The 24,907-nt window shown below is 40.4% G+C and overlaps 1 protein-coding gene across 1 annotated transcript in view; it reads right to left on the bottom strand.

Annotated features, from left to right (window-relative positions):
• Window positions 1-5,388: 5,388 nt before the first annotated feature.
• The window catches only part of LOC128699856 (citramalyl-CoA lyase, mitochondrial-like), a gene marked incomplete at its 5' end in the record, with an annotated part of 91,994 nt that continues 72,475 nt past the window's right edge, over window positions 5,389-24,907 (bottom strand). Inside the window, 2 exon segments of the mRNA XM_070080754.1 lie at window positions 5,389-5,859; window positions 10,221-10,294. Coding sequence (XP_069936855.1) covers window positions 5,832-5,859; window positions 10,221-10,294 — 102 coding nt within the window.

Below are 24,907 nucleotides of genomic sequence, written 5' to 3'. Positions count from 1 at the left end.
AGGACTTTGAACTCCGCTTGGAGAAAATTGTGGCCAGATTGTGTCCACAAGAGGGATTTTGAAGGGTTTGGGGCTGACCCTGATGAGCCTATGTCAGTTGTTAAATCCATTATGGCACTGGGGGCTTCCATGGGGTTGGATGTGAGTTTGGAGGATGTGGAAGAGTTGTTGGAGGACCACAACAAAGAGCTAACCACTGAGGAGCTGCAAGAGCTTCAGCAGGAACATCAACAGATGGCAGCTCTGAATCTTGCTGCAGAGGAGGAGGAAGAGAGATGGAGGAAGGTGCCTTCTTCAGAAATTAAGGAGATTTTTGAAATGTGGGGTAGGATGGAAAGATTTATGGAGAAACATCACCCAGAGAAGGATGTTGCAAGCCATATCGGCAACTTGTACAGTGACAGAGTCTTGGCCCATTTTAGGGAAGTTTTAAAGAGACGCCAGAAACAGAGCTCTCTGGACAGTTTTTTTGCAAGACAGGACTCCAGTGACTCTCAAGGTGGTCCTAGTGGCATTAAGAAACAGAGAAGTAACCCCAGAAAAGCAATTGGTACCCAAGGTGTTGATGGAAGGGGATTCCCCTTCCAAACAGTAATTCATCCAATCAGTCTCCTTCTCCAGTCTTCCATACACAAAGAAGAATCGCCAATAAAGGTAAGTGTTATTCTGTTAATGTTTAATTCATCATGTGCCACTGCATTGTTTATGTACTACATCTATATTTCATGTAAAAAAATTTTTTGTTTTAATACTTCTGGGTGTCAGGAACTGATTAATTGAATTTACATTATTTCTTATGGGAAAAATTGATTCGTAAATCATCCATTTCGATAATAGTCCCACTTCCAGGAACGGATTACGGACAATTTTTGAGGGACCACTGTATACATAAAGTCCGTGTGAAGCAAAATGTGAGTGTAGCATGCAGTTGAAAAAAGTGCAACAAAGGAGGGCGAAAATTTTCGCCTCTGCCCTTTTAGTGACATAATTCACTTTGAGTAAAATATATATTTATAAAAAAAATTCTATTGCATATATGAATTCTGTAGTGGTCTGGATCTATGCAGAACATTTTAACTGTTATTCCAGTTTAATGAGAAATTGTTTTATGGGGAGCCCTCCAACACCAGGTCAAAATATGTCTGCATTTTGGAGGTCAGTGGCTCAGAACCGGAGGTAGATGGCCCAGAATTGCTGGATAGTGGTGATGAATACTTGCCACCAGATGCAGAGGTGTCAAGTGATGATGAGGAGGAAGGAAGGCCAGCCAAAAAGCAGAAATTAGTCAAGAAAAAGAAAGGTATTACGATCGAGGAGTACCCTGATGAGGTACATATTTATGACGATCTTGCCCTTCAAAGTGAACCTCAGTGGTCTGAGGTTGACCTCCAAAATGACCCTTTGCCGGCATATGAACATGAAAAGCCTCTTAAAATTAGGTCTCCATGTGAATATTTTCGTGATTTCTTTACTCCAGACATGGTAGATAGCATAGCATATCAAACAAATTTGTATGCCAAGCAAAAAAACATAATTACTAATTTTGCAATAGATTCTGAAGAGATCATGAGGTTTGTAGGTGTTTTGTTGTTCATGGGTATTGCTCCATTACCAGTAATCGAAGACTATTGGACAAGTGCATTTAGGAGCCCCAGGTTGCAGAAGTCATGGGGTCTAAGAGGTTTAGGTTACTTAGACGTACTATTCATTTCAATGACAACACACAAAAGGATAATGACAGATTCCACAAAGTAAGGCCTCTTTACACTGCACTAACTAATGCTTGCTTGAAAGTTCCAGCTACACCCAAGCAATCTATTGATGAAGTCATGGTTGCTTTCAAGGGTAAAACTGCTGGAAACCTAAGGCAGTACATCAAAACCAAACTAGACAAGTGGGGTTTCAAACTTTTTAGTCGTGCAAGTGAAGATGGAATCATACATGATATACTCATGTATCAAGGCACACCAACTTTTGACAGCCATCCCATAAAGCTTCAACAGGAAGAAACTAAACTACAAATAAGTTCAAAGATTGTTCTGGTACTTGCAACAACTCTGAACAAGACCAACACATCAGCAATCTATGCTGACAATTTCTTTTCCATCTACCTTTGGTCAAGGTACTAAGAGATAAGTATAATTGCAGATATACTGGAACAGTATGTGAAAATAGATGTGGTGAGAAGGAACAGGAGGTGGATCAGTGTCCATTGAAGGTTTAGTCTCTGCAATATATTCTGAAATAGTGTCAAGTGTTTCTGAATTCAAAGACGTTGTATGGGAGACAATATCGGAGATAGAAGGAGGAGGGTGAATAAAGATTGGGACAGTAATGGACTGTACTAAAGTAGGGGGGGGGGACGAAAGCATGTTGGGAACTGGAGAAGTGTGGGAGGGGACAGAAGAGGCAGAAATCTGGGAGGCGGCAGAAGAGGGAGAGACAGGGGAAGGAGGCACAGAACAAGGAGGGGGGTGAACCTCCACACTTATAATAGAGCCAGTGAGAGGGGAAGAACCAGGTACAGAGACTGGAAAGGTAAAATGCAGAGGTGGAAGAAGGGAAGGAGGGGGCAAGGAAGATTTGAGCAAAGGGGATTTTTTAGACTTCTGAGAAGTAGAGGGGCGATTGGTAGGTGTCGTACGAGATCTTGTCGATACCGGGGCTTGTGAGTGAAAACTCAAAGATGTCAGAACAGACTGAGGTGTTGAAGTAGGGACGTCTGAGCCCAGGACAGCAAAAGAATTGGATACAGGAGTGACTATGGGAGGGGTAACAACAGAGGAGGCTGCAGAAGATGGGACCCCAGAAGTGGGGGGGCATTTTGAAACACGAGAATAAGAAACACGGGGTAGTCTCCCTTGGAGGCAGAGATGAGAAACTGCCATAGCATAAGGGAGACCTTCTGCTCCTTTGAGGCAATAGATTTCATGCTCATTTAAGTAGACCTGGCAATGGTGAGAGTACAAGGGGTGAGCCTCATGATAATTGAGGCAAGAAGGAGGTCGACTGCAAGACGTATTAGAATGGTCGTCGGCACCACAGACTGGGCATTTGGCTAAAGATCTGCAATATTTCGCTGGGTGACCAAATTGCCAGCAATTTCTACACTGTTGCGGTGTAGGGATCACCTTTCGAACTTGTAACCGATGTCCTGCGACATAAACAGAGGACGGGAGTTCACGGCTGTTGAAAGTTAATTGAGTCACATTGCAAGGGTATCGTCTGCCCGTGGGCAGGAAGGACATAAGTGTCTACTTTGAAGATTGGGAGATCTTGGAGTTCCAGCTATTCAAGAATGTCATTGCCACATGTCTGGAAATTCTGTTGCACTATGGTATAGGGCAGAATGACAGTACCACTACAAGAATTGAGAGAATGATGTTTTTCAATAGTGATAGGAATAGTATCGATATGTGAAAGGAGAGAAAGATCATGAGCTTGGGTAGCATTCTAGACAGTGACGATGCGTGTACCGCTCTTGAGAGCATGAAATGAAATATCTCTACCAACATGGCGTAGGAGCGCTTTGCCAATACTATGGTCAGAAAGATAGGCAATAGACGAAGCCGGTCATAAAGTAAATAATTTAGTCCATTGTGTAGTCCGAAACCGAGCGTGGAGTGGGACTGCATGACGTGTCGGTCTTTTCCGAGTAGAATGGGAAGGTAACAAAGTAACATCACCAGGAGACTGTCGCTGGTGTTTAGAACTGGGACCAGAGTTGGTCCCATGTGGGACTGGCTGGCGATTCGAAAATTGCTGCACCATAGAGGGAGAGGCCGGAAGCATAGTCAAAGGAGGGCGGAGGTCAGACAAATCGGAGGAGTCAGTCGAGACCCCAGTACCTGAAGCTGGTGATGAAACAGCACCAGCAAGAGGTACAGGGGCATCAGGAGTGTCCAAAGAGTGGTCAAAAAACGAGACAGGGTCAGAACGGGGTGCAGTATCAGTAAGGGGCCTGAGGGTAGCAGGTTCATGGACTAGGGCTTCTATGGTTAGGTTACTAATTTCTTTTTGTTTATAAGAAAAAAAAGAAAGAAGAAAAAATAAAAGCAAAAAAAAAAAAAAAAAGAAAAAGAAAAAGGGGGAATGGGGAGGAATAGTTCCCAGGAGGAATGAAAGGGCCAGATATCACCCTCCGCACCCAAGAGGACCTCAACACCGCAAGTAGTGCAGATGCAGCATGGAACCCATGCCATACCCTACCCTTCATGCCAGTAAACCAGTAATCCAGGATAGCAACCTCACATCTGCCAAGCTACCTAGGTGGACAAAAGAGAGGGTGGCCGGATATCCGCCACAAAGCATACCTCCTTTGGCCACCACCCCCGGAATCCGAAAGGCAGCCTCCAGAGATACACCTGTCACCCGAAAGACACCCAAAGGCACCCCGCAGAAGACTGGAGAGGGAACAGGATATCCCCAGGCGATCCAGATTCCACGGCAAACTACACCACTGCCAAGAACCTCAATGGAATGGGATTGACCCCGGTACCCTTCCCCCTACCTAGGAACCAGTAGGCCTGTGGGAAGAATCCCAAAGGCCAAAAAGAGGAAGGGAATAAGGGAGGGATGGGGTGGGGGGAGGAAAGGAAAAAGGGAGGATGGGATAGGGAAGGGGGGATTGGGAGGTAATTAGGTTTGGTCTGAGGAAGGAGACCAACAGGTCTAATTCCTCAGACCAAGAGCCTCTTCACCACGCCAAGGAGCCCCCCCCCCCTTGAAGAGGGATCCTCGCATAGCCATTGTTAATGAGTAGGAAAGATAAAGTTGTCAAGCCAGTAAGAATAATACTCACTTGAAAGATTGTAGTTTGTGAACCTCAAATTACTTTTTTAGTTAGGATAATAATAATAATAATAATAATAATCTTTATTTACTACAAGTACATGTACATGGTATACAGTACTAGCTGACAACAATGACATACTACTATATAGAAAACCACTTGTTATGCTGAGCATCTCGGGCAAATTAGGTCAGTGTCCCAGGATGCGATCCACACCAGTTGACTAACACCCAGGTACCCATTTTTTACTGATGGGGAACATAGACAACAGGTGGAAAGAAACACGCCCAATGTTTCTACTCTGGCTGGGAATCGAACCCAGGCCCTCGCCGTGTGAAGCGAGAGCGTCAACCACCAGGCCACCAGAGCCCAAAGAACCAATTGGTTTTAATAAACTCTTCAAGGGAGGTTCCTTGATGCTGACAACAGATTCAAGGAATCAAATCTGTTCTCTCCATCCTTGGACTGAACCTCAATGCTTCCAATACCTCAGGTACATATGACCCCTATAAGTCATAATGATAATATGAATAATAACAAGTGAAAAACAATACAAGGTGAATAACATTTTATTTTTTCTTATATACAAACACCCATGAAATTTATATTTTTTATTTTTTATAATACATTACTGTACCTTATATATTTTTAACAGTTTATATTAAATATTTATCTGCATTCAGAATAAATAAAAGCACAAAAAAAAGTCAGTATTTTAGTCACTTGAATAATTGTTGCCCACTACACAACAGCAAAGACCTTCATGTTGTTGAAGGGTTCTTGATTAAAGGAATTGGGGCTACGCTTCCCATCCTTGGATCAAACCTGGATTGACCTGAGGATAAGAAGACTTGATCTAATTCTTTTGACCAAGAACCCTTCATTAGCATAACAGTAACTTCCTTTGGAAGATTCTCTCCAATATTTTGTGCTTATCCAGAACTCTTGTATAATTAGATAACTTCCAATTATGATTCCTGTGTCTTACTGGGTGTCATTTGTAGAATGTTACGAGCTTGTAGCAGCAGTGGCATGTCAATCATATGGCTTCGGAAAGTGAAGGCTCCCTGTGACAACACAATAAATAGTAAATGATAAAAGAAAGGTTAGCAAGGTATGCAATATGTAACACACAAAAAGAAAAATAATCGTAAGCTTCTGTCTTTTATGTGCGGGTTATTTGTGTATCGTTCCAGTCACGGTATTGTGCCTTTTTGTTATTTAATCTTTATATCTCTAATATCAGCTACTGATAACATAACCATAACAAATTCATAACTGCTTTTCTTCTATGTGCTGAGCAAGGGATTGCTTAAAGAAACTTTACAGCTCATTCTGTCAATATTTCAACCATAAGAGTTCATCAGAGCCTAAGCACTAATGTACTGAGTCACTCAGTACATTAGTCACTCATTATATTAGTCAAACATCCACAGTCACTGAACGTGCGATTGTGGGTGTTTGATATTTACAAGAATGGCAATCGCTATTCAGCCACATTTGGAATACGTATATGGAAAGTAATGAGGACCGGTATACATGTACTAGCACTGGTACAGGTCGACTAATGCTAATTTGGCATCATATGGTCCTTTAGAGTGCCAGAGTAGTGATTTTGCCGAATCGAAGGGTGGTTAGGTTAGAATACACTTAACCCAACAACTAACCACCTCGTCCTACTTTTAAAATACCTGTAAATCAGTACAAGTTGGTTAATAAAGTTAACCAAATTGACTTGCACCACACACTGCGTGAAACTTCAAGCCATGTCCATCCTTGAAATGCTGCAGCCAACCTTCGCTATAATCACACTCATAATCTAGTCCTAGTTTTACATGAAAAATTTTGGCTTGTTCCTTCACCAGGTCTGCAGATAGCTCAACACCTTCACTTATATGCAGCCTAAACCACTTCATCAAAACTTGATCTATGTAGTTTTGAACTTTTTCCTTCCTTCATTGTTTTCCTTTTACACATCTATTTCTTTGAATCACTGTTAGCAAGAAACCGAGTAATTTTTCTTTGTTTCTTTGTCATAAACTGTGGAAGAGCCAGTGCTGTATAATTCACACAAGCTTCTCAAAGACACACTCTTGTCGGGTTTTTTCAGAGGTTCAATCTTATCTTTTATGTACAATGTATGGTTTTGTGCTTTACACAACAAAAAGCATTTCCTTTATTCATTGGAACCATGGCTGAGGCTGGAAGTGAGCAGGGTTTAACAATAAATGGTGAAAAACAAATTGGTATAGCTTGCTTCTGTTTGCAAGTGACACCAGCAGTGTTTATGCAGCAAGCAGAGCCACCAAAGAGTAGCAATAGGTTGGTGTGGTAACCCGGGGAAATATGAAATTATGCTTGCCAAAATTAGTGCAGGATTAGTGAGACAACTGGATTAGTGATTGCCAGATCAGTGACAGCCGATCTGTATATATGTACAGTAGAGCCCCGCTTTACGGCATCTTTAGGACGTTCTGGTAATATGGACATTTCAAATTACAGTTGACCCTCGGGTAACGGTATCAATTCATTCCAGAGAGCTTGCCTTTAACCGATTTTGCCTTTAGCCGAATTAACTTTTCCCATAAGAAATAATGGAAATCCAATTAATCCGTTTCAGACAGCCAAAAGTATTAACAAAATTTTTTTTTTAGAGATTATAGATATACATACAGAAAAAATGACAAATAAATATAAAGCACTAATAAAATGGATAAATGAACATTTAACATTACACTTACCTTTATTGACTCTTGCTGATGTATGGAAGACAGGTAGGAGGCAAGAGGAAGGCGAGTTTATTATGCTGCAATATGATGCTCATATTATCTCTATGGTTTATTTATCTATCACAATTCATCTAATATGACATAATAAACAATATTAATAACATAGAAACATGATATATACTTTAGAATGAATAAAATATGTCATAATTTATGAGAGGAGTAAGTAATGAAAGTGTTGTTGGGTTTATAGGGCCACTGAGAGAAGTCGTACATGGTGGTGGTGGTGAAGGCACCAACAGAACCCACCAACATTATCACACTTAAACAATGTATGTAATTTATAAATAAGAAATATTTACATTTAATTTATAAATAAGAAATCTTTACATTTTAATTTATAAATAAGTTTATTCAGGTATACACAAATACAGTTACGTACATATTATTATTACAATCAAGGGGGAAGCGCTAAACCCGGAGGATTATACAGCGCCTGGGGGGGGGATGTGGAAGGCATTCAGGCTTAATTTGGGGAACTGGAGCACAGATCCAATTCCCTAAATCAAGAGCCCCTCACCAACATCAAGGAACCTTCCTTGAGGGGAGTTACGTACATAGATTATCATACATAGCAGCATATGCGTAAAGTACCTAGGATAACCCAAAAAAGTCAGAGTGACTTACGTATTTCCATTGGGGTCCTTTTATATTTACACTTATATTTACTTTTATACTTGCACCTTTATATTTACACTTACCTTGGAGGAGATGTTAGTTTGATGGAGGAGATGCTGGCAGAGGTTTAGGGTGGTGGAAGATATGTAGCAGGGTGGTGTGTGTTCAGTGCCCTGATGCACATCAAACAACATTGGAGAGTTATTTTCATGTCATTTTTCTATCACTTACTCGCTTAACTTACTTGCTACACTGTTAATTCTACACTTTTATCGCTTGCTGGCACTGTAGCCTTTATAGATACCTGCTGCTTTAGTATCGTACATATCGCACAATCACTGAATCACTGCAGAAGACACATTCACTCCTCTCTCTTCCTCCTCCACTTTGGTACTTTGCTATGAGTTTTTTCTTGAATTCTATTGTGCTTCTTTCCTTCTGTACCACAGGGCTGGCACTAGAAGCTTTCTTTGGGCCCATGGTGGCTTATTTAGTAGTTACAAGCATTAAAAACAATGGAATAATACAAAATATATCGCATGTACGCATGGAATCGTCCTCTCTGGCTTGTAAACAATGGCACACTGGCTTTTCATGGGCTCAGGCCAAGAGGACAAGTTAGGGACAAATGTCCTTAACTGAGTTCTTGGGCATTAACCAAGCCAATATTTTGACAGAAAAATGTGCTACTATCTGATTTTGGTGTTAGCCAATGCCGCCATTACCCGAGGGTCCACTGTATGACCAAAATTCGCTATACAGCTCTCCTACCATTCTAATACGATCACTACAACCCACCCGGCTTGTTTACATTCTCCGTGAGCACATCTCTCTATTATGTCTGGAAACTTTCCAAAATTTTAAGTGTTTTAACCCGTAAACAATCCAAACATATACGTTTTTACCGCTAGTGCCCCAAATATATACACCTACCATCCGACTTACGACCTGCTCGACTTATGACCACTTGACTTACGACCGTGTTTTTTATGCCAAATTTCTGGGAAATAAACAATTATTTGTGTTGTACATAGTGTTTATCCTAAACCTTACAGTATAAAATACAGTACTAACAGCATAAAAAGTAAAGTAAAACATGAAATACCAAAATAAAACAATAAAATAAAGTAATTAGAAAAATGTTTTGTTGACATTCAGTAGTAAAGTTCGACTTACGATCATTTCGACTTACGACCAGTTTCTCTGAACCGAACTCGGTCGTAAGTTGGATGGTAGGTGTATATACGTTTTATTTTTCCTGCCTTCAAATTTGGCACGATTGGCCTGAGATGCCTTGTCTGCATAGAATGAATCCTAACACTCACTGTGTGCAGTATTAAAAAAATCTGGGACCACTTAGTACTTTGTGGGAGCACCAGTTCAAATGAGCAAACAGCACAGCAAACACCTGGGATTCACCGATGTCATGTAGTATTAACACTCCCATTTTAAGTGAAAAGTGATTTTGACCCTGAGTTTAGTGGCTGTGAGGTGGATGTGGCCACAAGTGGTCAAGGAAATATTAAAAAACCTCAATAATAACCCTTGTGCAATATTTGTGCAACACCCTTTCAGAATGTCTTATAACCTATGCCCTAAGTAAAGAGAAACAATTCTGGCTGGCAGGCTGGCTGGCTGCCTGGCTGGCTGCCTGGCTGGCTGCCTGGCTGGTTGCCTGGCTGGTTGCCTGGCTGGCTGGCTGGCTGGCTGGCTGGCTGGCTGGCTGGCTGGCTGGCTGGCTGGATGGATGGCTGGCTGACTGACTGACTGACTGATTGGCTGACTTGCTGGCTCGCTAGCTGGCTGGCCAGCTGCATGGCGGCCAGCTGTGTGGCTGGCCGGCTGCTGGCGGCCTGGCTTTATCTCTGTTTGTCTGTATCTACGTCTATCTCTGTCTGTCTCTGTCTCTCTCTCTCTCTATCTCCATCTGTCTCTGTCTGTCTTTGTCTCTGTGTATCTCTTTCTATCTGTCTATCTCTGTCTCACAGGTACACATAAATACAAGTATACATAGTGTAAATTACCTAGGACTCGATGTTGCTGTCACACGAGCATCTGGTCCCAACTTCTGGGCCTCATATCTCGGTAAGTAGTGACCCTAAAAAAAATTTTTTTTATCCTATAACACTTAGAAAAATGTGCTCTTTTTTCAATAAAAAAAAAACTATTTTTTTTATTTTTCAAAATATTTTCGCACTGGGGTAGTGAACGTATATATACGTTTGGGCCATTTAAGGGTTAAGGTTATAACATATTTTATAAGTACTCTGATAATTATACTTATGTGTGCCTGTACCTATGTAAATATACTTGCACACTGTGCTGGCGTGCAGGTACACATTAAAATCAGTAGGAATCTCTCTTCTCTTGAAGACATCATAATAATAATCTCTTAGCAGCATTAAATGTCACATATTATGTTAATATAGACATTTCCATTAATCCATTTGTGATATTTTTTCAAAATTATATTAGAAGCAAGTTACATAACACATAATTATGATGCATAAATATGATGTATAAATATGATCTGTTTGTGACTTGAAAAAGCCCACTGTGTGGGTGAAATGTTGTCAATAAAGGATAACATTAAACTGCATATGTGTTTATGTTTCCATGATGCATCTGGGTGACAGATTCTTGGCTCGCAGGGAGCTGGTAAGTAAAAGCAGTCATGCTCCTTCTGAAAATTTCCTCACTCATTCCAAGCCTTATTCCAAGTCCTATGGTCATGAAGGTAAGTGGGACAAGAATTTTCAGGGACAAACAAAGGCTGAAGCACCCTCTAAAATAGAAGGAAAAGGTAAGTCAGCTAAAGCTCAAAGTTTACCTAGACCATCAGATAATGTTTCAGGTCCTCGAGTAAACGGTACCAGTCCTACACCAAATGGTAAAAATACCTTTAAGAGTTATACCTGTTACTGCTGTAACAAAACTGGACGTACACAAAAGTTCTGTTGGTCAAGACAGCGAGATCAGAAAAGCGAGGAACCATCCCAGGGGACCCTAACTGCAGAGATACATCCAGTTGCCTGCATTAGGTCTTCAAGGCAAGGTGAGGAGGAACCTTTTGGATCTAGACCCCAGGATGTGTGTATTTTCTAGTAGGTCCACAGTTGGTTTGCAAAAGGATGTAGGTAGAGTTGAGAACATACTGTCCTTGAGAGATGGATGCAGCACCTACTCCTTACTACATGCTGGAGTGCTGCAGGTGTCTAAGGATACCTATACTGGGGTAGATATATTATTGAAGGGTATTACAGGTTCAACCATAGGAACACCTGTACACAAATTATGGGTAGAATCTGCATACCAAGTTGGCTATCTCCCTGTAGGTATTTCAGATGAAATTCCCTTTGAGGGGGTCAACTTATTATTAGGGAATAATGTTATGGGCCTGTTAGACAGTAAGGACAAATAGTTTGGGGGGAACCAAGTCCCAAAGGTTGAGAGGAGAAGGCTAGGGAAACTCTGTTCAACCTTCACTGTGATGGTTCCACCATGAGAAGTATGGCTCATGATCATGCTACCAATAGTCTTCATGATATTTCTCATGAGGATGGTGAGGGTTTAAGTCTGGAAACCTGTTTTCTGATGTTGAACTGCAGTCAACTGAAGAAAAGGATGTTGCAGCCAGAGCTGAGCATGATTGGAGAATGGATCAGTTAAGTAGTGCGAGAGAGGCTGCACCTACTAGGGTGCAAATTAATCTCTGCACAGGAACATTCACTCGTAAGCTGATCAGAGCCTCAGCTGTGGCTGAGAAAGAGATTTTACAGTTAAATAAGTGTTTTCATTTCAGGGAGGAAATTCCTACAAAGAAATCGCCTCTGTCTGCAGTACTGATGGAAGGAGAACAAGGGTTTTGTCACCAGATGATGTCCAAGGTTTCCAGGCATTTCTTTTGGTCTCAGCTGTGGAAGACTGTCAGAGTATATTAAGACCTATCATGTCTGTCAATTTATAGGGAAACCTAATCAAAACAATAAACCTGTTCCCCTTCAGCCTATTTCAGCTGTTTTAATAATCTTACTAGCCTGCTAGTGTATCTTGCATATAATGTAGTGATACCAGTGGGGAAAATTTTCCAATAAATTATGATAAGTTGCAAAATCTTGAGGAAATATGAAGTATACAGTTTTGTAAAAATACGATATCAGTAAAGGTTTACAACAATAAGACCATTTATCATCCAGAAACCTTACCACAGTGGTGTAGTAGCTGATAACAGTAACAAAAATGGTACTTAGTGGGGTGAAGTGACCATCATTAGTTTTTTTTTTCTTCATTCTTGAAATACCAGACGTATATAGTGGAAATTCATATAACCTGTAGTTAGCAGCGGTCGCAATACACACAATGAAAGCAAATATTACTCCAGTAAAAGCGACTTTCCTCCAATAATATTCACCAGCCAACTATAGTGATAACATAGCATTTGTTGTGGTGGAGATGGAAAAAATCTAGAAAAGCTTAATACAGTGATCTATAAACCTTTGGGCTGTAAGTAAAGGTTGAGGTCTCGACTGTTCATCATTGCAGGAGCTGCCAGCAATCACCGGTTCTCCAACACGAAAGTTATACAGTGGACCCCCGCATAACGATTACCTCCGAATGTGACCAATTATGTAAGTGTATTTATGTAAGTGCGTTTGTATGTGTATGTTTGGGGGTCTGAAATGGACTAATCTACTTCACAATATTTCTTATGGGAACAAATTCGGTCAGTACTGGCACCTGAACATACTTCTGGAGTGAAAAAATATCGTTAACCGGGGGTCCACTGTACTTTTGTATCAATCTAATCACATATTACTTGGTTAAATAATCTCCAGTAGTTCCTTCATGTGTTAGGGTAAATCATAGACCAGATATGTTTTAATAAGTGATCCAGTAATCAGATCTGACTGGTTCCAAACCCTTGACCGGTTTCAAATGGATTCATTGGACACTAAAATGGACTATAAACAAACGGGGCTTTAGGCGCCCTCATTAAACACACAAACAACTACATAGCAGTAACTTAGAGCGGTAAGCTTGTCCAACTATACAAGTACAGTTAGAAATAGAAATACAAAGAGCCAGATCATCACTTTAAGGAGGTTATTAGCAGAATATTCAGGAGGTTATTAGTAGAATTACAGTAAATCAACCATTAAAACCACATTATGAAATCCTGTGTAGTCTGCAGTAAATCAAACAAATGGGCTTCCACATGGATTACACGCCACTTTTGTGGAAATTGGTGTCACGCCCCTTGTGCAGATATCCATGAATTATGTACAAGTGGTATTAACCCCTTGACTGTCGCAACCCCAAATCTTAAGGTGTCTCTTGGTGTTGCAAAATTTACAAAAAAAAAAAAAAATGTTTTTTATGAAATGATAGAGAATCTTTTCCCGATTGTAATGATACCAAAAGAATGAAATTCGATGAAAAGCTGACAGAATTACACTCTCGTGAAGTTAGCGGCCTCGGCGATATTTACAAATCAGCGATTTTGCCCACTTTGAGCCCTATTTTCGGCTAATTCCATTGTTTCAGTTGACCAAGCTCAGCCATTTCTTAGAACTCCATTTTCTCTATCGATTGAGTACAAGAAACTGCCCATTTACCAATTTCAACTGCCCAATAACATGGTCAGAAATTTGCAATTTGGCCAATTTCACGAAAATTAAAAAATATTACAGTTTCAAAATAGGGTCTGAAATGAACAATGCAGACACTCCTGGCTCTAAAATAACATTTTCTTTGTCCATCAGTCACATCTCCAGGCCCCTCTGATATTACTCTTGCTTTCTATTTTGAATTTTTATTCAAACAAAAAATAGAAGACTTACTGTTATGCAGACTACTGCAACACTGTAATAACTGTATACACAAATAACCCGCACATAAAAGAGAGAAGCTTACGATGGTGTTTCGGTCCGACTTGGGCCATTTACAAAGTCACACTGGTCCAAGTCGGACTGAAACGTCGTCATAAGCTTCTCTCTTTTATGTTCGGGTTATTTGTGTATCGTTCCAGCCACGGTATTGTGCCTTTTTTTGTTATAATTGAATAAATAATGTCAACCCATTCATGACTGCATATCAGAATGGCTACTTGGACATTTATTGGAAAATGACATCATTTGTTTACTTTTGAACATCGGCAAAAATCAAACATTTCCCCTACTTTGAGCTCTGTTTGAAGGTTCTTTTCATAGTAAAACCAATCAAAATCACCTCTATTTCTATAATATGTTTTCCAATATATCAAATAAGACCAAGAAAATGAGAATACAATCATAAATACTATACAAAAATAGACCACAAAGTCAGCATGTTAATTAAAAAAAATGGTCAGTTTTTTTTTCTTGTTATGCACTGCATGCTGCAGGATTTTTATTATATGGTGCACACTGACCCATTCTCTCTCATGTGGGCCTACCAGCTTTCTCCTGCTTGATTTGAAGCTGCTAGAATTTATGAGTATATATATGTCAAAAAAGGTGGCTTGTAAGACATATATATACGACCAAAACAGTCAAAGGGTTAAATTTGGGAAATGTTTTTGGGTATGCCCAAATGAGATCAATCTGTGGACTAAAATCCCATTGGTATTAAAAGAGGATAACATCAAAGCAGCCTTCATAGAAAACCTGGAAGCATTGTATAACAGATGGGAAAATAAAAAGTCTGGGCTGGATGGTGCTATCGCCCTTGGTGCGGATGCTGTCCTGGCCAACGGTAACTATGTCTGGAGGTGCTGACCATGTAGTCAGAAACTGTAAGGCTGGAGGTGCTGCCCTAGTAGACAGTAACTGTGAGGCTGAAGGTGCTGTCCTGGTAGACAGTAATGGTGAGGCTGGAGGTGCTGTCCTGGTAGACAGTAACTGTATTCATGAGGGAATGCATATTAATGGCCTCGAGGGAGACAGGAGCTGTAGTGGGGAAACAAGTATAGTCAAGGATAAGATAAAACCAATATTACAAACTAGCAATACCACAGGAGATGGCAAACAAGGGGACTCCACTAGTAATAGTGAGGATATATTACCAGAAACAAGTGGTGAGTGCTCCATTGTTAGTACTAGTGAGGATAGGAATGAGACAGGAAAACTTGCACCAACAGGGAATAGTCACAAAAATCCAAGGCAAATGGAAACCAAGCCTGTGCACATATTATGCACCGGGTATCTGCAGGCATGGGAAATCTGGAAAAACAGATGGGACATGCAACTTTGACCACCCTGGAAAATGCCTTGCCCATATGACAACAGGAAAATGCAAACTCCCTTCCTGTAAGCTTTTTCACCCTGATATGTGTCCCTCTTCAGTATAGGAGAGACAGTGCTATAACTTAAATTGCCAGGCACACCATCTAAAGGGGACAAAAAGATACAAAACATCCAAACCATGGGAAAACCTGGGTAGCCACAGAAACTCAAGAGGGAGAGGTTTTTTAGTGCCAAGAAGGAAAAAAAACTGGCAGGAAATGGCAGAAATCGTACACCAAATCCAGTCATTTCTGGAGTGGAATCACAGTCGATGGCCTCCACTCCAAACCAACAGATACAGATATTAGTGCCAAAAAAAAAAGTCCCCCCCAGTACCACCAATCCGATAACATTCTTGTTTGCAAATATACAGGGTCTAAAGCCAGCAATGAACAACAAAGTACCTTTCATCTGCGGACTGCTTGCAGAGACAAATGCAATGTTCATGGCTTTCACAGAGACCCACTTAAAGGATCACTTGGACAACGAAATATGGATCCCAGGTTACAACCTATACAGATGCGACAGAGTGAACAGGCAAAAAAGAGGGGTTGGCCTGTATATCGCAGAGTCACTTATTTGCACAGAACTGCTTAATGCTTCAAATGATGTAGTGAAAGTTTTAGCAGTAAAGATCGAGAACCAAAATCTAGTCATTGTGGTAGTCTACAAGCCTACGGATGTAACGTCCCAACTATTCCAGGAACAGCTGTTGAAAATTGACCACTGTCTGGAAAATCTTCCAGCTCCTGCCCCCAACATCTTACTCCTGGAGTTTACCTGGAGTATACCTGGAGAGAGTTCCGGGGGTCAACGCCCCCGCGGCCCGGTCTGTGACCAGGCCTCCTGGTGGATCAGAGCCTGATCAACCAGGCTGTTGCTGCTGGCTGCACGCAAACTAACGTACGAGCCACAGCCCGGCTGATCAGGAACTGACTTTAGGTGCTTGTCCAGTGCCAGCTTGAAGACTGCCAGGGGTCTGCTGGTAATCCCCCTTATGTGTGCTGGGAGGCAGTTGAACAGTCTCGGGCCCCTGACACTTATTGTATGGTCTCTTAACGTGCTAGTGACACCCCTGCTTTTCATTGGGGGGATGGTGCATCGTCTGCCAAGTCTTTTGCTTTCGTAGTGAGTGATTTTCGTGTGCAAGTTCGGTACTAGTCCCTCTAGGATTTTCCAGGTGTATATAATAATGTATCTCTCCCTCCTGCGTTCCAGGGAATACAGGTTTAGGAACCTCAAGCGCTCCCAGTAATTGAGGTGTTTTATCTCCGTTATGCGCGCCGTGAAAGTTCTCTGTACATTTTCTAGGTCGGCAATTTCACCTGCCTTGAAAGGTGCTGTTAGTGTGCAGCAATATTCCAGCCTAGATAGAACAAGTGACCTGAAGAGTGTCATCATGGGCTTGGCCTCCCTAGTTTTGAAGGTTCTCATTATCCATCCTGTCATTTTTCTAGCAGATGCGATTGATACAATGTTATGGTCCTTGAAGGTGAGATCCTCCGACATGATCACTCCCAGGTCTTTGACGTTGGTGTTTCGCTCTATTTTGTGGCCAGAATTTGTTTTGTACTCTGATGAACATTTAATTTCCTCATGTTTACCATATCTGAGTAATTGAAATTTCTCATCGTTGAACTTCATATTGTTTTCTGCAGCCCACTGAAAGATTTGGTTGATGTCCGCCTGGAGCTTTGCAGTGTCTGCAATGGAAGACACTGTCATGCAGATTCGGGTGTCATCTGCAAAGGAAGACATGGTGCTGTGGCTGAGATCCTTGTCTATGTCAGATATGAGGATGAGGAACAAGATGGGAGCGAGTACTGTGCCTTGTGGAACAGAGCTTTTCACCGTAGCTGCCTCGGACTTTACTCTGTTGATGACTACTCTCTGTGTTCTGTTAGTGAGGAAATTATAGATCCATCGACCGACTTTTCCTGTTATTCCTTTAGCACGCATTTTGTGCGCTATTACGCCATGGTCACACTTGTCGAAGGCTTTTGCAAAGTCTGTATATATTACATCTGCATTCTTTTTGTCTTCTAGTGCATTTAGGACCTTGTCGTAGTGATCCAATAGTTGAGACAAACAGGAGCGACCTGTTCTAAACCCATGTTGCCCTGGGTTGTGTAACTGATGGGTTTCTAGATGGGTGGTGATCTTGCTTCTTAGGACCCTTTCAAAGATTTTTATGATATGGGATGTTAGTGCTATTGGTCTGTAGTTCTTTGCTGTTGCTTTACTGCCCCCTATGTGGAGTGGGGCTATGTCTGTTGTTTTTAGTAACTGCGGGACGACCCCCGTGTCCATGCTCCCTCTCCATAGGATGGAAAAGGCTCGTGATAGGGGTTTCTTGCAGTTCTTGATGAACACAGAGTTCCATGAGTCTGGCCCTGGGGCAGAGTGCATGGGCATGTCATTTATCGCCTGTTCGAAGTCATTTGGCATCAGGATAACATTGGACAGGCTTGTGTTAATCAAATTTTGTGGCTCTCTCATAAAAAATTCATTTTGATCTTCGACTCTCAGTCTGGTTAGCGGCTTGCTAAAAACTGAGTCATATTGGGACTTGAGTAGCTCACTCATTTCCTTGCTGTCATCTGTGTAGGACCCATCTTGTTTAAGTAGGGGCCCAATACTGGACGTTTTTCTCGATTTTGATTTGGCATAGGAGAAGAAATACTTTGGGTTTCTTTCGATTTCATTTATGGCTTTTAGTTCTTCCCGCGATTCCTGACTCCTAAAGGATTCTTTTAGCTTAAGTTTGATGCTTGCTATTTCTCTGACCAGTGTCTCCCTACGCATTTCAGATATATTGACCTCTTTTAGCCGCTCTGTTATTCTTTTCCGTCGCCTGTAAAGGGAGCGCCTGTCTCTTTCTATTTTACATCTACTCCTCCTTTTTCTTAGAGGAATAAGCCTTGTGCATACATCGAGTGCCACCAAGTTAATCTGTTCTAGGCATAAGTTGGGGTCTATGTTGCTTAGTATATCTTCCCAGCTTATATCGGTTAGGACTTGGTTTACTTGGTCCCACTTTATGTTTTTGTTATTGAAGTTGAATTTGGTGAATGCTCCCTCGTGACTAATCTCATTTTGTCGGTCTGGGGCTCCGCGCATACATGTCTGAACTTCAATTATGTTGTGATCTGAGTATATTGTTTTTGATATGGTGACATTTCTTATCAGATCATCATTGTTAGTGAAGATGAGGTCTAGTGTATACTCCAGTCTAGTAGGCTCTATTATTTGCTGGTTTAAATTGAATTTTGTGCAGAGATTTAAAAGCTCGCGTGAGTGTGAGTTTTCATCAGAGCTGCCTCCTGGTGTTATTACTGTAACAATATTATTTGCTATATTCCTCCATTTTAGGTGCCTTAAGTTGAAATCCCCCAGGAGCAAGATGTTGGGTGCAAGAGCTGGAAGATTTTCCAGAGAGTGGTCAATTTTTAACAGCTGTTCCTGGAATTGCTGGGATGTTGCATCCGGAGGCTTGTAGACTACCACAATGACTAGGTTTTGGTTCTCGACCTTTACTGCTAAAACTTCCACTACATCATTTGAGGCATTTAGCAGTTCTGTGCAAACAAGTGACTCTGCAATGTACAGGCCAACCCCCCCCTTTTGCCTGTTCACTCTGTCACATCTGTATATGTTGTAACCTGGGATCCATATTTCGTTGTCCAAGTGATCCTTTATGTGGGTCTCAGTGAAAGCCGCGAACATTGCCTTTGCCTCTGCAAGCAGTCCACGGATGAAAGGTATTTTATTGTTTGTTGCTGGCTTTAGACCCTGTATATTTGCAAAGAAGAATGTTATCGGACTGGTGGTATTGTTGGTACTGGGGGGGGATTTTTTTTCCGGCATTAGTATCTCCTTGGGGATTTCAATCAAAGGCACCTAAAATGGAGGAATATAGCAAATAATGTTGTTGCAGTGATAACACCAGGAGGCAGCTCAGACGAGAACTCTCACACACACACACACACAAGCTTTTAAATCTCTGCACAAAATTCAACTTAAACCAGCAAATAATAGAGCCTACTAGACTGGAGAATACACTAGACCTCATCTTCACTAACAATGATGATCTGATACGAAATGTCACCATATCAAAAACAATATACTCGGATCACAACATAATCGAGGTTCAGACATGCATGCGCGGAGCCCCAGAATGACAAAATGAGATCAATCATGAGGGAGCCTTCACCAAATTCAACTTCAATAACAAGAACATAAAGTGGGACCAAGTAAACCAAGTCCTAAACGATTTAAGCTGGGAAGATAGACTAAGCAACACAGACCCCAACTTATGCCTAGAACAGATTAATTCTGTGGCACTCGATGTATGCTCAAGGCATATTCCTTTAAAAAAAAGGAGTAGATGTAAAATAGAAAAAGACAGGTGCTCCTTTTACAGCTGGTAGGCCTACATATGAAAGAATGGGTCTATGTGGTTAGTGTGCACAGTATAAAAAAAAGTCCTGCAGCACACAGTGCATAATGAGAAAAAAAACTTTGACAGTGTTTTTGGTTTATAACAGCGACTTTGCACTGTATTTTCGTATGGTATTTATTGTTGTATTCTAGTTTTCCTGGTCTCATTTTAAAGAATGGAAGACATATTACAGAAATTGAGATGATTTTAACTGGTTTTACAATAAAAAGTATCTTGAAATTGAGCTCAAATAGCAGAAATGTTCGATTTTTACCAAAGTTCAAAAGTAAACAAATCATGCTATGCATCCAATACATGTCAACTGGTGAGTCTAACATTCTTTCACAAATGCGCTGATATTATTTATACCATTTCTACACTAATGCAGTAGTCTGCATAACAGTAAATCTTCTATTTTTTTGCGAGAATAAAAATTCAAAGTGAAAAGCAAAAGAATGTAAGAGGGGCGTGGGGACGTGACTAATGAACAGAGGAAATGTCATTTTAGTGCCAGGAATGTCTTTCTTGTTTATTCTGGACCCTATTTGGAAACTGGCATCTTTTGAAATTTGTGTGAGATTTGCAAAATTGTTAAATTCTGACCACTGTAATGGATAGTTAAAATCGGTAAATGGATGGTTTCTTGTACTCATTCGATAGGAAAAATGGAGTTCTAGCCAACCAGTTATGATTTTTGTCGACTAGTACACTGGAATTGGCTGAAAATAGGGCTCAAAGTGGGCAAAATCGCCGATGCGTAAACATCGTCGAGACCACTAACTTCGCGAGAGCATAATTCCGTAAGTTTTCCATCAAATTTCATACTTTTGGTGTCATTATGATCGGGGAAAGATTCTCTATCTTTTCATGAGAATTTTTTTTTTTTTTTAAATTGGGGGACCCTGAGAACAAGTCTCGGAGAGGGCCTGTGGACCCTGAAAGGGTTAATTTAAATGAGGAAAATTAATTTGATATACGAGTAAACTGAGTTACAAGCTAGCTCCTGGAATGGATTAAACTCATAAGTCAAGGTTCCACTGTATTTGCTCCACTACCAGGTACCTGGAAGCATTCCCTCTACATAAGATAACAGCTCAGGTAGTCTTAAGGGCTTTGACGAAGTTTTTTTTCATGTTGGTTTCCCTCAAAAGGTGCAAACAGACCAAGGACCTAACTTTACCTCAAAGTTATTTAGAAATGTTTTAAAACTAGGAACTAGGAAACATGATAACTGATGCACACATGAATAAAGACCACCTACTACTAACAGGAGATTTCAACATAAACATACTACACGACCAGGGCCCACAAGTAACCGAATTCACAAACACAATGAGTAACTGCCTGTTGCTACCAACAATATCTAAACCTACAAGAATCTCCGAGACAAGCATCTCCTTAATAGACCACATCTGGACAAACTCCATATCCCCTTTAAAATCAAGCATAATCACAGACAACACTACAGACCATTACCCAACCTTTCTCATAACTAATCTGGGCAAACTGCCACAAGACATTACTAAAGTAACCTTCAGACTACATAACGAGACAGCAGTTAACAACTTTATAGCAGCTATGAATAACATTGATTGGCAAAATGAGCTCGAAACATATACAGATATGAATGAATGTGTAAATAATTTTCTAAAAAAAGCCCAATGCCTCTATAACAGACATTGCCCCAGAAAAACTAAACAGATCACAGCAAACAGACTGAATAATCCCTGGCTAACACCAAGCATCCTCAAATCCATTAACACAAAGCACAAATATGAAAAACAATATAAAATGGGTCAAATAACTAGAGAACAGTCGAAAAGTTACTTGTCAGCACTTACCAGCCTGATAAGAAGGTCAAAAAAATTGTATGAAAGTAGATTTACATAACATCAAAGGTGATATGAAAAAAAACTGGAAAATTCTATCTGAAATTCTTGGAACTAAAAAGTTATCCAGAAACAGAACAATCAAACTAACAAAATCAGATGAACCCCTACTCACTCCATCCAAAGCAGCAGACTTAATGTTTTCTTCTCCACCATAGGAAAAAACCTAGCAAACAAAATACCAAGCACAAACACCCGTCCATCAGACTACCTCATAGGTACCTACCCAAATACACTATTCCTAGCTCCAACCAACCCCATTGAAGTTATGCTCATCATAAACACTCTTAAAAACAAGTCAAGAGACATAAACAACTTGCCTGCTTTTATGTGCAAGAGAGCCTCTCAAGTATTGTCACCAATTATTGCACAAGGAAGCGTCCTTGGACCACTCCTCTTTCTCATCTACATCAATGATCTACCGAATGCATCACAGCTACTCAAACCCATATTATTTGCAGATGACACTACATATGTCTTTTTCCACTCAAACACAGTCATACTAGCAAACACAGTCAATGCTGAATTACAGAAAATATCTGCCTGGATGATGACTAACAAACTTAACCTGAACACTGATAAAACCTATTTAATTCAGTTTGGAAACAAAGCTGCAAATGATCCAATTAACATAATGCTAAATGGATCATCAGTCACAAGACTCACAGAGGGAAAATTCCTAGGTATCCACCTTGACAGTAGCCTTAAGTTCCGGACACACATACAACAAATCACCAAGAAAATCTCCAAGACAGTAGGCATACTATCAAAGATAAGGTACTACGTTCCACAATCAGCTCTCCTGGCACTGTACCATTCACTCATATACCCTTATCTTACATAAGGAATTTGAGCATGGGGATCAACAACATCTAATCACCTAAAACCCCTAATAACTCAGCAAGAGGCAGCAGTAAGAATGATAACAAATTCCCACTCCCGCCAGCATACTCCACCAATTTTCAAAAGTCTGAATCTACTCACCATTAAGAACATCCATACTTATTCATTTGCCTACTACATACACAGAATGCAAACATAAACCCTCCACTCAAACTTCTCCTCACCAACCTAAACAGGACACAAGACCACAACACAAGACACACATCTCTTTTTGATATACCTCATGTCCATATCACACTGTGTAAAAACTCTATGCACATAAAGGGCCCCAAAATATGGAATTCATTACCAGAAGATATTAAAGTAACCCAGTCTGAAAATCAATTTAAGACTTCTCAAAAGCCACTTAATCACCCTAGACTAAATGCTAATTACTCAGTACACACTTACTCACCTATGTACTCCCACATCATAACTGAAACAATCACTTTGAACCTTTTATCCATTGTTGACAGGAATATAACTGAATCATTGTTTTCACAAAAAGCATTTTCGAATATAAATATATCTTTGTATTATACAAATTTTGATTCATTTATAATTAATATTTTACTGTACAACTATGAAATAATTACTATCCTACTGTACAACTATGATATACTCCTTAGTGTTAAGTAGACTGTAAGCCAATAATGTTAAGTTGGCCCATAATGCCTAGGCATAATAGAGGCTCTCTTTGTATTGGAACCCACTATTGTAAATACAAAATCTCAATGTACTGTTTGCAAAGACATAAAATAAATAAATAAATAAATAAATAAAGGGATTAAAAGTAGAGCCTAACTTTTCAACTGCCTATCACCCTCCATCTCAAGGGGAAATAGAGAAACTCCATCAAACCCTCAAGACAATGATGCAAGCCTATGTCACAGACAATACTAACAATTGGGATGAGAGGATCCCTCTCTTTGTATTTGCCGAGTGGGGAAGAACTCTGGAATCTCTGAGCTATTGGCTTGGGGAGGATGGTGATGCTCCCCCCTCGGAGCTTTTTCTCAGTTTCAGACACTGTTTGGCTCGTATGAGGCGGATGGTACCAGTGAATGTGCCCATCAACTAGACCAGGATGATGATGTGGGACCATAATGAGGACCATAATGCTCTGGAGGCTGGAAAGGAAGTGCTGACGTTGGAGCCAATTCATGTGAAAATCTGTATGGCAAGTTGCTGTAAGCTGAACATGTTGTGGGGGAAGTTCCCAGGGGTTAGGTATAAGACCCACATGCCCGAGCAGGAAAAAAATGAGTATATAATGTACATAGTAACCAGTTAAAGGGTTTGAAGTCATGTCAAAAATCCAGAGACCAATGTTGTAATGGAATGTAAAGGGGTGCAAAACAGTAATCTCTATGAAATAGCAGAAGTGTATTTAAGAAATAACATATTTGTAAAAGATTTTGGGAAATGCATGTTTGGTTTTAATGAGAAAAATGTTGGAGCATTGACTCAGCCACCTTGGAACTTTATAAAAGTTTGGAATGTCAGTAATGGGGAAAAGTTGAAACTCCATGAAGTAATTGTTAACCCTTTCAGGGTCAGCAGGCCCTCTCCCAAACTTGTTTTCAGGGTCGGAAATTTTTAAAAAAAAAAAAAATTATTTTTCCTTATGAAATGATAGAGAATCTTTTCCCAATCATAACGACACCAAAAGTAAGAAATTTGATGGAAAACTTACCGAATTATGCTCTTGCGAAGTTAGCGGTCTCGACGATGTTTACGCATCGGCGATTTCACCCACTTTGAGCCCTATTTTCGGCCAATTCCAATGTACCAGTCGACAAAAATCATAACTATTTTGCTAGAACTCCATTTTTTCTATCGAATGGTCAGAAATTGGCAATTTTGCCAATTTCACAAAAAATTCAAAAGATGCCAATTTCCAAATAGGGTCGAGAATAAACAAGACAGACATTCTTGGCACTAAAATAACATTTCTTCTGTTCATTAGTCACGTCCCCAGGCCTCTGTTACATTTCTTTTGCTTTCTACTTTGAATTTTTATTCTCACAAAATATAGAAGATTTACTGTTATGCAGTCTACTACATTAGTGTAGAAATGGTATAAATAATATCAGCGCACTTGTGAAAGAATGCTAGACTCACCAGTTGACGTATATTGGACGTATGGCATGATTTGTTTACTTTTGAACTTTGGGAAAAATCGAACATTTCTGCTACTTTGAGCTCAATTTCAAGGTTCTTTTCTTTGTGAAACC

The sequence above is a fragment of the Cherax quadricarinatus genome, unplaced genomic scaffold, assembly GCF_038502225.1.
Source record: "Cherax quadricarinatus isolate ZL_2023a unplaced genomic scaffold, ASM3850222v1 Contig915, whole genome shotgun sequence".
Lineage (NCBI taxonomy): Eukaryota > Metazoa > Arthropoda > Malacostraca > Decapoda > Parastacidae > Cherax > Cherax quadricarinatus.
This window is presented reverse-complemented; position numbering and strand designations above follow the sequence as displayed.